Below are 14,074 nucleotides of genomic sequence, written 5' to 3'. Positions count from 1 at the left end.
GGGTCACGCTTACTGGGCAACAAATTCAAGTGTATGGAAGGGGTCCACTTGAAGAGTCAGCACCCTCTAGCTGAGCATCCATCTTTAGTGCTGGGGTCTGCACTGCAGTATTTTCTCTTGATCCCACAATCAGCATGTCCATTCTCCGAGCTGACATCTGCTCCAGGCTGCCAGCTGAGTTTCCAGTGCTCCAGGCACCTGGATATGAGATCTGCAGCTGAGTCCACGTACCTCTGCTTAAGAATGTGTCAACGCCCACAAGCATCATAAAATTTTAAAGGTCATCTAGTCCCACCCACCTGGCTGGAGCAGAGAACCTTTTCAACCAGACCAGGTTGCTCAGAGCCCAGTCCAACCCGGCCTTGAATGTTTCCAGGGATCGGGCATCCACCAGCTCTCTGCAACCTGAGCCAGTGTTCCACAACCCTCAATGCAAAAAATATCTTCCTTATGCCTAGTCTAAATCTACCTCCTTCTTTTTTTAAACTTGTTTCTTTTTCTCCCTAGTGAGTACTGGTACACATTGGAAAGATGACTGCCGTGAGCCACAGCTGCCTGATTCTGAAGGAGTAATTTCCAATGTACACTTCTGCAGGAGGAGATCTGAATCTGCTTCGTGGCAATAGAGAAAAAGCAAGATCTACAACACAGCATAGAGAGAGGAATTTGACAACCAGCCTTTGCTGATAGAATTCCTCTTGTTGGGTCTGAGGGCTTCTCGTGATCTCCAGATACCACTCTTTCTCCTCTGTCTGACAATATATGCTGTGACCATGGTTGGGAACATCCTCATCATTGTGCTGGTGGTCACAGACCCCCATCTCCATACATCCATGTACTTTTTCCTTGAGAATCTGTCTAGCCTAGAGACCTGCTACAGCTCCACCATCCTGCCCAGACTGCTAGCCAGCTTCCTGACTGGAGACAGGACCATCTCTGTGCAGGGCTGTACGGCAGAGTTTTTCTTCTTTGGCACTTTTGCGACTTCTGAGTGTTACCTGTTGGCTGCCATGTCCTATGATCAGTATCTGGCCATATGTCAACCCCTGCTTTATGCAAGCCTCATGAACTGGAAGGTATGTCTCCAACTGTTGGCTGGATCATAGGTTACAGGACTACTAATTTCTACAGGGATCACATCTTTCCAATTTGCCAAAGGTTCTGTGGCCACAAAACAATTGATTATTTCTTCTGTGAAGAAGATCCACTGCTGGAAGTGTCCTGCAGTGACACTGGGATAATCAGAATTCTTATCAAATTTTCTTTCTCAGATGTATTTTTGCCATTTATCTTCATTCTCACATCCTATGTCTGCTTCATAGCTGCCATCCTGAGTATCCCATCCAGCCTGGGGTGGCACAAGAGCTTTTCCACCTGTTCATCTCAGCTCACGATTGTAATTTTTTTTTGTATGGATACTCATCATTGTCTATATGCTGCCCAGAACAGTGCCATTGAGACAAATCAACAAAATCTTCTCTTTTTTTTTTTTAATATACGGTCCTTACCCCCTCTCATCAATCCACTCATTTACAGTCTGAGGAACAGAGAAGTCAAGGGGCATTTGGGAGGTTGCTGTCGTAGTTCAGCCCCGATCGGGACCAGATTACGCAGTCTCTCTCTCACTCCCCCCACCCTCCGAGAGAATAGGAGGAGATGATATAAGGAAAACGGCTCGAGGTTTGAGATAAGGACAGGGAGAAATCCTCACAGGCAAAACAGACTCGACTTGGGGAAAACTATTCATTTATTTCTAAAATTAGCAGGAGAATGAGACAGGGAACAAGATAACCTCCCCCCACCCCTCCCTCTTCCCGGGCTTAACATTATCTATACTACCTCCCCCCCGAGCGGCACGGGGGGTTGGAAAAGGGAATGGGGGTCGCTGTCAGTTCATCACGCATTGTTTTACGCCACTGTATCGTGGTCGGGGGAAGAACTCCTGGCATTCCTGCTCTGCTCCAGCATGGGGTCCCTCCCACTGGCCACAGTCCTTCATGAAACTGCTCTGGTGTCGGTCATCTCTTCCACGGGGTGCAGTCCCTCCAGAACAGCTGTCCCAGCGGGCCCTCCATGGGCCACAGCCTCCTTCAGGCATCCACCTGCTCTGGCGTGGGGTCCTCCACGGGCTGCAGGTGGATCTCTGCCCCCCGTGGACCTCCATGGGCTGCAGGGGGACAACCTGCTCCACCATGGTCTTCACCACAGACCGCAGGGGAATCTTGGCCAGGAGACGCATTACTCCTCCCCCTCCCTCTGAACTGACCTTGGCGTCTGCAACTGTTCCTTACAACAGGTGGCAGACGCCTCTCAGGATCCTTTTTACATCTTATTCACTTCTCATCTCCCCTCCACTTCTTGCAACCAGGCTGGGCCAAGTTGGGCCCAGTCGGCTGCCTGGTGAGAGGCCAGAGGGTGAGGCCTGCAAGGCCCATGAGGCTCGCGCCTCCCCCTCTCTGCCCCCCACTCAGCTGCTTCACATCTCTCCTCTTTTTTTTTTGTTTTCCCCTTCTTAAATACGTTATCGCAGAGGCGTTATCACGGAACATTCTGCTACCAATTGGCTCGGCCTTGGCCAGCAGTGGGTCTGCCCTAGGCCCAGCCGAGTCCACTAAACAAAGGGGAGCATCTTCTAGCAGTTTCCTACAGAAGCTACCACCTTAGCACCCCCTCACTAATAAAACCAGAACAGTTGCTCAGGAGAGCTTGTGCCTGCAAAGACAACTCCAAGTAGGTGTGGATTTCAGAGAACAAATCTTGTTCTTTTGCAAACAGAACAGGAGAACATGAAATGAATGTGCTCCATTCCAGAAGTACTTCTCAAGTACCTGGCTTTCACCTAGGATGTGCAAGGGCTAGAGGCAGAGTGAGAAGAAGGCTTTAAGGAAACACATACCAACTTGAGAAGATAAGGCAATATCTTTCTCTAGATTGTTTTTCTCCTTAGAGGCAATGGAATGGTTGGGGCTACTAAAAACAAGCAAACAAAAAAAACCCAAAAGCTAAAAAAAAAAAGCTGAAATTCTCTTTATCAGGGATGTGAATAAAGCAATCTACTTTGAAATGTGACCTTGGTCTTTGGACAAGTGTGGCACCATTTTTCTTGACTGTGAGATCCTGGGATAGGAAGTGTCTTCCTCTAGCTATACACTTTTATAATGAGAAAGTCATTAACACCATGATCCTGCTGTCATTTATATTCAGTGGAGATCCTTGACACAACACAGCTGCTCACATGCCTGCTGGGGCCTCCTTTTGTTTGATATGTCACTGAGTATCCCACACATCCAGTTGTTCCTGACAGGAAGATCTGGGGACACGATGCATTGGCCTGCGTGGATACAGGAGCATATGTATGCAGGAAGGAAAGGGAATGTATCTGAGAGAGCCCCTAGCCCTTACTGTGGCCAGCAGCATTACCACCTGTTACATCAGACACTCTGGTTGAAACAGGTCTGTCTTTATTTCACCTTGAGATCAGTGCGAAATACAGGTCACAAAGAGTATGCTTTCAGAGCACCTCAGTCTTTTTGCAGTGTGTCCTGGGAGAGTTGGGAGGAAGATGGAGCAGAGAAGGTCCTTTCACAGTTGTTATTCTCGTAAATCTCTGTTTCACAATTCATTTATTTTCAGAGAATCCAGATTGCATATGGAGTTGGTGTTGGATAGTGAAAGGTTTTTTTCATAGGAAGCATTTAAGAAGTATTTAAGATTCTTTAAACCTGTCCTAAGATATGTCCAGTTTTTAAGTAGGGTAAAAAAAATTACCTTTCTTTCCATCTACTTCCCTGGATTTTATTCGCCCAAATTGGTAGTGTGCTCCCTATCTTAATCTATCTTCTCTAAGGGTGATGCTTCCCTCAAGCAGAGTCTGCCCTGGGCTCAGGGATGTTGCAAAATCAATGTCACTATACTCCTCCAAGATAGCCCATCCAGTGAACTGTTTATCTCTGAACAAGACAAAGTCTGCTCTCATGGCTCTGATGATATTATTTGTCTTCCCTACTTCTCTCAGGATCTTAAATCTCTACCCTCTCATGCTTACTGCATCCAAAGCTTCTTCAGAATTCATACCCTCACCAGTTCTTCCTTTCAAAGCATCTGGTAGAGCAGATAATTTAACACAGTCAGTGATGTGTCGATGATCTGCATTAAAGAAAAATATTTTTAATATACTGCAAACATCACCTGAGTTGCTTATGATTCACAGTGTTGCCCTTTCAGCAGGGAAAGTCCCCCCATGACAATGATCATCTGTGATTCTGAGGCTTCCTCGAGCAGGCTGACGAAGAATTTGTCTACTTCCTCTCCTTCATTAGGTGGCTCGTAGTAGATGTCCGGCATGACATCACCGTGTCTGTCCTCCAAGCCTTTGCCGGAAGCGCTTTCATGTCTATTTAGTTCTTTGAAGGGAAAAAAAAAAAATCTATAGTTTTGAGCCAGTGCCGAGTTTCCTAATATTTAGGAAACGTTCCAAAAGACTGGAAGTGTCAAATAGCTTTCTGTGAAAATTGTAGTATCTCCAGAGCTAAAAAAAAAAGTAGATCACAAGTATGGAAGCCTAAATATAGAAATATTAAGGTTTAATACATCCTGCCTCATTTTAGACATCAGAGCATCTATCACAGTTAAGGTCTGAATTATAACAATCTAAATAAAAAGCTGAGCTGTACTTAGGTAGCCAATCTGATGCCCTTACTCAGGTCAGAGGAAAGAGATATTGTAGATGACACAGAGAAAGCGATCTCGTGTAGGAGGTGATAGATCACACACGGAATGTTCTTCTTCCTTTGCATTAATGAAGTATAGAATCGATATTTTGTCTTTAATACACAACAGGTAGCTTTATCATCTCAGTGAAGACATCTGCAAGGAATAAGTCTCAGAAACTTCCTTTTCATATTATAAATGAGCAAAACCAAAGAGCCAGGATGTAGCTTGTCTGAGCTAATTCACACTTTTCAGATATTTATTTGGAGATATAAAGAAGAGCTCTCTCTGACCTTCAGAGCAAGTGTCTTCTCCTGTGCTATTCATCTTTGCTCCACTGAACATCAACAGAGATAACTGGGATAAATAAAACCTTAGTTCACATCCTCCAAAAGTTACTGTACAGATTGTGTTTTAGAAGAATCAATTTTTCTCCTAGTGAGGGTCAAGAGATTATACAAATCAAACTGACATAGGCAGAAGAAAATTCACAGCAGACACTCAGGATCTGTTGAGAAGACTTCCATCCAAAGAAACACTATTTACACTGTCCAGTGACAACACAGAGAGATGTTGGTCATGACAAAATCACTTTCTGCAACTCCTGTTTCAAGTCCAATCTCTCAATGTGGTTAAAGGAAGAGTGGTTTACTTGTGCTTTGTGTGACAGAGGCAACTCATTAGAGAAACCCGCCCAACTTCTCTTCTGCACACAAAAGTCCCCTCCTTGCCACCTGTCTCCCTAGAGTATGTTGCACATGAGTGTGAGGTTCAGTAGTTGGATGAAGGTGCTTGTACAGAGTGGTATGGTTGTTAATGAGTTCATCTCTGATCGTTTGATGAAGCCATTCGCACATGACAATGCATATTGATCAAGCAATGCATATTGATCATGCAATTTGTTCATGCCATTCCACTTGATCAGTGAATATTTTGTTCACATTGACTTTACCAACAGTTTCTGCCATCTCTCCCATATTTTCCTTACAGCTAAACTGTGGAGACACAATGATGGTTTCAGGATGAGTGAAAAATTCACTATATATGGGGCTCAGATGTCTCTTACCAAAGGTGAGTACTCCATGTCCAACGATCCACTGAATTTGTAACATCAGAATGTCTTATATTTACTACGAGCAAAAGGAAAACTCTTAGACAAAAGTAGACTGAAAGAAATGCTACTGTCTTTGGATCTTATTAAAATCCTCCTGTTTACCATCTCCCTTGCCAATAAAAACAAACAAACCAACAAGAGTGGAAAAGCTCCCTAATTATCCACAGCGGTATGAATTATTTTCGAAGTCTTAATGAGTGCTAAAAAAAACTTTCCACACTTCAGCAGGAGCAGGTGGTGCTAGACTTTAGGTTTCCTTAGGGGCATTGCACATGTGTCTTTAAATCACTATATGCAACGCGGTCAGCAGGAGTCACAAGTACTCTTCTCATGCTATTGTGAAAAAGATGGTCCTCTAGGAACTCTGGGTGAATTAGTGTGTGCCAAGGGGATCCATTTCTGTCTAACATAGGCATTACATACAACCAAAGGGAGCTAAAGGCCCCACGGTACCTCCTCCGGAGGTTGTTTTCCACACACTAACTCCTATTTTCCTTGGTTAGGGGCTGGAAAAGGTGGCTCCTCCACCTTAGATGCAAGGTGTGGTAAAATAACAGAAGATTGGTGAGGAGCATTGTAAATACACTCAAGTGACTTGCAGTTGGGGGTAGTGTAAAAAAAAAGCTTGTCACACTAACTGTTTAGTCTTGTATGCTTAATAAGCATAATGTCTGTGTCTAGAATAACATAGGCCTATCATAGACTGAGAGGCATCCTGTCAACATGCTTGAGACTACTGTCAAAAAAAAAATAAAATCAAAGCTCATATGTAAAAAGCACCAGCATGAATCCCAAATAGCAAGGTGAAAATAGCAAGTTCGGTATCTTACTTTCATTTTTTAGCAAGGATCGAGCTCTGGGGTGCCTTGCATACCTGTGCAAAGGTGTTGTTTCAGGGATACTCCAGTTGGCAAGATAATGAAAATAAATTCACTCTTTGCATTTCATCTAAGATTTTGTTGTTGATCCTGCATTCTGCACGGGTCAGCTCGCACATTTTGTGCAGGAACAGCCATGCCACAGCAGACAAAAAAGTCAGGGACAGTGGAGGCCACAACAGTGACTCCCTGTATTCTGGGGTGGCCAGGTCCTGAGAACTGGACCCCCATGGACTCTAGCCTAGCTACAGTAGCTCTGTCGGAAACATTCCCTGAAATAGATGATGGGGCTGTGGTTACCTCCCAGACAATTGAAATAAATATGCACAGATAGCCATGGAAAGCAGTATCACGTCCTTCTCACAAATTAGTGGGGAGATTGGGATGTTGTTATCTAAAGAACTTAGAGCTCTTCACAATAAGTTGTTGTATTATGGACTAAAATGAGACAAAAGGAAAATGAAGTTGAGACTTTACAAGACACAAAGACGATTGCACAAGAAGTAATTACTACTCGAGCAGAGATGTTCTATGAGTTCTGAGACAATGCAGAGCTGTTGGTGGTGTCTATCACTAATAAAAAAGGTACAAATATGGAAAAAGTAAGGATAAAATTTCCTATGTTCACACTCTCAGCACAAAACAGTCATGAGACCCCAAGGAATAGGATAGAAGTATTTGGAGTGAATCCTCAGACTCCAAGACTGAGTTTGTATTTGATCCAGGTTTAAAAGGCAAGGAAGTGGAAGCACAACCTTTCCTATAAAAAAAATAGGGACAGCAGGATCAAGAGACAGGGGAATGCAGATCATGCGTACTTACACTCCAAAAGAGTTAAGGGAATTTTTAGAGATCTACCAGCAAAAGAGTTAGGAAGGCATACTGGCATGGACTTTGTGTTCTTGGGATAGTGGAGCTGCATCTGTTCATTTATTAATGGGTGAAAAGAATTTATTAAGTCTTATAGCCAACGATGATTGATCAAATACAGGGATATTCTCAATAGCAAAATATCAGAGGTCCTGAAGGGCTAGACATTATTGCACCTACACAATATCAAAGGTTGTATGCAGTGGTTTTAATAGCATATGCAGAACGTGTCAAATTAGTGTCATCCTTCTAAAACTGGCATACTCTGGAACAAGGTATTAATTTGGTGTGGCAGATAGGGATTGCCCATGTACTGGTTACAGGATCCAAACAGGATAGTGTAGCAGTAATGAGAAATATGAAAAAGCAGCTTTTGATACGAATGCTTGTCTCACTAAAAACCTTGATTATACCAGCAGTGCCAAATGCTATGGGTGATGTAGGCATTCTAGCAAATACCTTGAGGGAAATTGGGACTGTAATTTTGGGGCCATCTCTTTGGGTGGTAAATAAAGGAGAGGTGGCAAAACTACTGAATCTCCATCCTTTATTTTATGTAAGGGAGAACATTGTCACCAAGGATGAGGAAAAGGCTGAGGTACTTAATGTGGTCTTTGCCTCAGTCTTTAAGAGTAAGACCAGTCATCCCCAGGGTGTTCATCCCCCTGAGTTGGAAGATAGGGAGGGACAGAAGAATGAACCTCCCACAGTCCAGGAGGAAGCCGTTAACAACATGCTGCACCACCTGGACACATGAAAGTCTATGCGGCTGGATAGGATCCACTCAGGAGTACTGAGGTAGCTGGCAAGGGCTCTTGTCAAGCTGCTCTCCATCATTTATCTGTCGTCCTTGTTAACATGGCAGGTCCCAGACAACTGGAGGGTTACCAATATGATGTCCATCTACAAGATGGGCCAGAAGAAGGATCTGAGGAGATACAGGCCTGTCAGCCTGACTTTGGTTCCGTGGAAGATTATGGAGCTGTTCATCTTGAGTGCACTCACCTGGCATGTGCAGTACAATCAGGGGATCAGGCCCAGTCAGCACAAGTGCAGGAAGGGCATGTCCTGCTTCAACAACCTGATCTCCTTCTACCACCAGGTGACCCTCCCAGTGGATAAAAAAAAAGGCTGTGGATGTTTTCTACCTGGACTTCAGCAAAGCCTTTAAAATAGACTCCCACAGCATTCTCCTAGAGAAGCTGGCAGCTCATGGCTTGGCCACGTGTATCCTGTGACAGCTGAAAGCTGACTGGATGGCTGAGCCCAGAGAGTTGTGTTGAATGGAGTTAAATCCAATAGCGGCCACTGTACAAGCCATGTTCTCCAGCGCTCAGTGCTGGGGCCAGACTTGTTTCACATCTGCATCAATGATTTGGATGAGGGAATCGAGTGTTCCCTCCTTTGGTCTGCAGAGGACACCAAACTGGGTGGGAGTGTCGATCTGCTGGGGGGTGGGAAGGCTCTGCAGAGGGAGCTGGACAGGCTGAACTGAAAAGTACAAGCTTCAGCAAAGCCAAGTGCCGGGTCCTGCACATTGGTTACAACAGCCCCATGCAACACTACAGGCTTGGGAAAGAGTGGCTGGAAAGCTGCCCAGCAGAAAGAGACCTGGGGGTGCTGGCAGACAGCCAGTTGAACATGAGCCAGCAGTGTGTCCAGGTGGACAAGAAGGCCAACAGCATTCTATCTTGTATAAGGAATACTCCCTCATGCTCTTCCCGGCCCTCTCTCCCAGGTGCTCCTCCAGCCACAAGACATGTCCTGCTATTACCCGTGCCTGCCACGCCAGCCCTGCGGCCCCACCCCACTGGCCAACAGCTGCAATGAGCCCTGTGTCAGGCAGTGCCAGGACTCCACCGTTGTCATCCAGCCCTCCCCCGTGGTGGTGACCCTGCCCGGCCACATAATTGCTGTCTTCCTGCAAAACACCGTTGTGGGATCCTCCACTGCCGTTGGCAGCATCCTCGGCTCTGAAGGAGTGCCCATCAACTCTGGGGAATTTGACCTTCCCGGCATTTGCAGCCACTACTGTGGCAGGACATGTCTCCCCTGCTAAAGCCACAGGTGACTTGAAACAGAAAGATTCCTAGGTATTTGGAAGATCATGCTAGTTTGAGAACAGAGCATTGGGTCTTAACTTTCAGAGACACTGAGCATCTATGGCTCCACTTGCAAAGGAAGGCAGGAAGAGGCATGCCTGCGTTCTCTGAAAACATATCCCTTGTCTAACTTGCCTTGTTCTCACTCTTTTATCTCTCTCCTCTCTGTTGCTATCTTCTCCCCACGGCCTTGGATTTTTCCAAAGCCAGCCCTGGAGGGATCTGTTAACCCCTCCACCCCTTGTGGTGTAGGAAGTTGGACACTTTTTTTGGGACCTCTATATTGTTCTCAGGGCACAGGCTCTTGGACAAGCTTGTTCTTGTTGGATCAGAGACTCCAATTGTTTACCTCATTTCCTTCTTTTAGAATTGTACTGCAACTCAACTGGAGCCTCTGTGTGGTTCTTCCCTTTCAGGATGTTCTCTCAAGCTACCTACAGAAAAAAGCATTGTTCTGGTCAAATCAAAATTATGTAAGTGCACATGGGCACCCTTCACTACCTTGAAAGGAAGGAGGGGCACACTAAGGAAGCTTTGTACAGTGTCAATTGGACCTGAGGAAGATGTCAACAGCTCATATGACAGTGGCCACCAGACACTACGTCTCTGCCCAGAAATGCCTCCTCAGGCTTGGAGTAAGGCTTGAAAATGGGAAGATTGTCTTCTGCTGACCTCTAGTGGGGAGCTGAGGGCCTGCAGGAGGCCATGAATCATGTTAGCACCTACACAAACTGTTGGGGAAGACAATTCGTCCTACTCTCAGAGGAGATGGATTCAAGGAGTAGGCTCAGACTGAATGTTGCCCTGAAGGAAACAGGAATGGGATTGTGAACAGCCTCAGTAACAGCCCCCAAGTAGAAGCATGACCAACTCCCATGGACACAGACAGTAGGGACAAGGTCCCCATCCAATATCATGGTCACTTGGTGCAGGGCCCGGCTTCACCCAGGCGCAGCACAGGCAGGTAGGCCTGAGGTGATTCACAAGTTTGTTTTGGCCAGGCCAGCATAAACCACACTCTCAGAACCGGACCTTGAATTTTTCCAGGGATGGGGCATCCACCGCCTCTCTGGGCAACCTGGGCCAGTGTTCTACTATCCTCATTGTATAAAATGTTTTTCTAATATCCAATCTAAATCTACCCCCCTCTATTTTAAAACTATCACCCCTCATCCTGTCACAGCAGGCCCTGCTGAACAGTCTCTCCCCACCTTCCCTGCAGCCCCCTTTGGGCACTGGGAGCCGCTCTCAGCTCTCCCCGGAGCCTCCTCTTCTCCAGGCTGAGCAGCCCCAGCTCTCTCAGCCTGGCCTCACAGCAGAGCTGCTCCAGCCCTGTGATCGCCCTCGTGGCCTCTTCTGAAGGAGCAGTTCTGCAGGTAGAGTAGCAGCTGTCCTCAAACATTGGACTTCTTGGATGTCTGGTCAAGGGTTGCAGGACTGGGAGGAGCTTGGCCTTTCCTGCCAATTGGCCTGAGAACAATCCCAGCGGATTGCCACTGCACCCAGCCCTCTAGCACTTTGGGCACATCTTATGATAGCAATGATGTGTTCCTGCCACAGAAATTCTTGTAATTTTCATTCCAGACATGAAAATTAATATCCATGGGGGAACAAAAGTGGCATAAACACAGGTATGAAAAGATAGCAGTGAGGAAACACAGGCCATGTCATTGACTGGGATATAATGCAAATGAACCTCTCAGAAAATTATTGCTTCCACAAAGAATTCCTTTGGGCTGGGAGCAGTACAGGTCTAGGCCTGTACTCTCTCATCACATTTGATCCCTCTTTTCTCCTTGTAAAACAGGTGAATTTGAAGCTCTGTTCTCTTCCTTCATAATGTACTTTTTGCCTGAATAGACATCACAGCTCTATCCTATAATGAGGCTTGGGGCTGCCTGCAATGGAAGTGGATAAAACGTCTCATACGAAGGGAGATGGAGATTTTGATTAAGTGGATTCTGAGCTGTGGGCTTAGACAGAAATCTTCTTGGGCCTGGCTGCTTTTTGCTGGGTCCTTGGGACCCAAAGAAGATCAATTATACACGCCTCCCTGCATAGCCTCAGCCTCCACAGTGCATGGTCTCACGCCATGGCATGACAGAATGCTCCTCGCCCAACCCAGTATTCTGCTTTCTCCTGTCCACTCTCTCAGGTACACCATCAGTCCCACAATATGTCCTGCTATGATCTCTGCCTGCCATGCTGGTCCTGCAGCCAAATTGCTTTGGCCAACAGCTGCAATGAGCCCTGTGTCAGGCAGTGCCAGAACTCCACCATTGTCATCCAGCCCTCCCCTTTGTGGTGACCCTGCCCGGCCCCATCCTCAGCTCCTTCCCGCAGAGAACCATTGTGGGTTCCACCACCTCTGTTGTCATTGGCCATATACTTAGAAACCTCAAATTGTAGAAGAGTAATTGTGCACTGTGAAGAATACTGTCCTGGGAAAAATGAATGGCTGGGAAAGGAGAGGAGAGTTTCGGAGAGGAGAGGAGAGTTTCGGAGACGAGAGGAGAGTTTCGGAGAGGAGAGTTTCGGAGAGGAGAGGAGAGTTTCGGAGAGGAGAGTTTCGGAGAGGAGAGTTTCGGAGACGAGAGGAGAGTTTCGGAGAGGAGAGTTTCGGAGAGGAGAGTTTCGGAGAGGAGAGGAGAGTTTCGGAGAGGAGAGTTTCGGAGAGGAGAGTTTCGGAGAGGAAAGGAGAGTTTCGGAGAGGAGAGTTTCAGAGAGGAGAGTTTCGGAGAGGAGAGGAGAGGAGAGGAGAGGAGAGGAGAGGAGAGGAGAGGAGAGGAGAGGAGAGGAGAGGAGAGGAGAGGAGAGGAGAGGAGAGGAGAGGAGAGGAGAGGAGAGGAGAGGAGAGGAGAGGAGAGGAGAGGAGAGGAGAGGAGAGGAGAGGAGAGGAGAGGAGCATTTCGGAGAGGAGAGGAGAGGAGAGGAGAGGAGAGGAGAGGAGAGGAGAGGAGAGGAGAGGAGAGGAGAGGAGAGGAGAGGAGAGGAGAGGAGAGGAGAGGAGAGGAGAGGAGAGGAGAGGAGAGGAGAGGAGAGGAGAGGAGAGGAGAGGAGAGTTTCAGAGAGAAGAGGAGAGGAGAGGAGAGTTTCGGAGAGGAGAGGAGAGTTTCGGAGAGGAGAGTTTCGGAGAGGAGAGGAGAGTTTCGGAGAGGAGAGTTTCGGAGAGGAGAGGAGAGGAGAGTTTCGGAGAGGAGAGGAGAGGAGAGTTTCGGAGAGGAGAGGAGAGGAGAGGAGAGGAGAGGAGAGGAGAGGAGAGGAGAGGAGAGGAGAGGAGAGGAGAGGAGAGGAGAGGAGAGGAGAGGAGAGGAGAGGGGAATGCAGGGCAAGTTGAGGCAAAGCAAGGCAAAGCAAGACAAGACAAGGCAAAACATAGCAAGGCAAAGAAAAGGAAGTAAGGCAGGTTGATGTGAGGCAATGCAGGGCGAGACAAGGCAAAGGAAGGCAGGACATGGCGAGATGAGGCCATTCACAAAAATGCAGTTTATATATCTGTTTTGATTCGTATCTTTCATGAGTTTTTCTCCTTTTGGAGGGATCCCTTGAATTTCTTGAAACAATGCCTATGTGTAAACACCCATATGTGCAGTTGCTCTGACAAAAAGAATAATTTGCAGGCTGTATGTTTGATTGCCTTGATCTGCATATTGCAGGGAGCCCAACCACTGCCCAAGTAAGGAGTCCATCTCCTCAGCCACACTGATGGCTGCTGGTGTCACTGGGAGCTGGTTCTGCATCGACCAGCACCTGTGAACCATCCTTGGTGGGCAGCTCTGTCTTCAGGAGAGTCTCTTTCCCTGTGTTTGATGCATACACCCCCCAGCCTGCCAGCAGCCTTTTCAAGGAAAACCCCAGATGGAGGACACATCTGCCCAGGTCTGTAGCTTTGGAAATTATTTGCCTACGACAGATAATTGGATGCTTACTGAGTTCAACCAGGATCTGTGTATGTTCAGCCCATCCTTGGTCTCGATAAGAGAAGGAAAGTCAGTAGCAATGCAACTTCCAGTGGTCAAAAGTTTCTTTTCATGAGTAGCTGCCCGCATCTGCCTGATGGTATGTTCTTATGTTGAGTCTAGGCTCACTAGAGCCTTGGAGTCTTGTCCCATCTGAAAACAAAAACAAATCTCAGGAGAAGGGACACAGGAATGGTTCCAAGTATCACAGGGTTTGTAGGCAGTATGGTCAGCAGACCCTCCAGACACAATCACAGGGCAACACCGGTGTTCCAGGAACCACAAGTTGAATTGTAGTTTTTCCAAACTGTTTACATACAAGTAATTCATTGGAAACACCACAGACAACATTAGATACAGTTTCTCTGAATTTGAACACTGCTGTTCAGAGTCATCTCTGTGGCTTCAATACTCACAAACCAAACCCACAACTTCCCAAGT

General features: G+C 46.7%; 2 protein-coding genes across 2 annotated transcripts; both read left to right on the top strand.

Annotated features, from left to right (window-relative positions):
- The first annotated feature begins 531 nt into the window (after window positions 1-531).
- LOC104480393 (olfactory receptor OR9H1-like) lies at window positions 532-9,067 on the top strand. Its single transcript, XM_086766442.1, is given in 5 exon segments — window positions 532-540; window positions 657-1,155; window positions 1,158-1,396; window positions 8,438-8,674; window positions 8,903-9,067. Coding segments are annotated over 5 exon segments (1,149 nt in total).
- A 264-nt stretch (window positions 9,068-9,331) lies between these two features.
- Window positions 9,332-9,631, top strand: LOC104485264 (feather keratin Cos1-1/Cos1-3/Cos2-1). The gene has a single exon (XM_010127555.2). It carries the CDS (start codon window positions 9,332-9,334, stop codon window positions 9,629-9,631), a length of 300 nt encoding a protein of 99 aa, XP_010125857.1.
- Window positions 9,632-14,074: the final 4,443 nt, after the last annotated feature.

Source organism: Chlamydotis macqueenii, chromosome 25, assembly GCF_036417535.1.
Source record: "Chlamydotis macqueenii isolate bChlMac1 chromosome 25, bChlMac1.mat, whole genome shotgun sequence".
Classification (NCBI taxonomy): Eukaryota; Metazoa; Chordata; class Aves; order Otidiformes; family Otididae; genus Chlamydotis; species Chlamydotis macqueenii.
The sequence above is the reverse complement of the archived record's forward strand: the minus strand, read 5'-3'. Positions and strand labels throughout refer to the sequence as shown.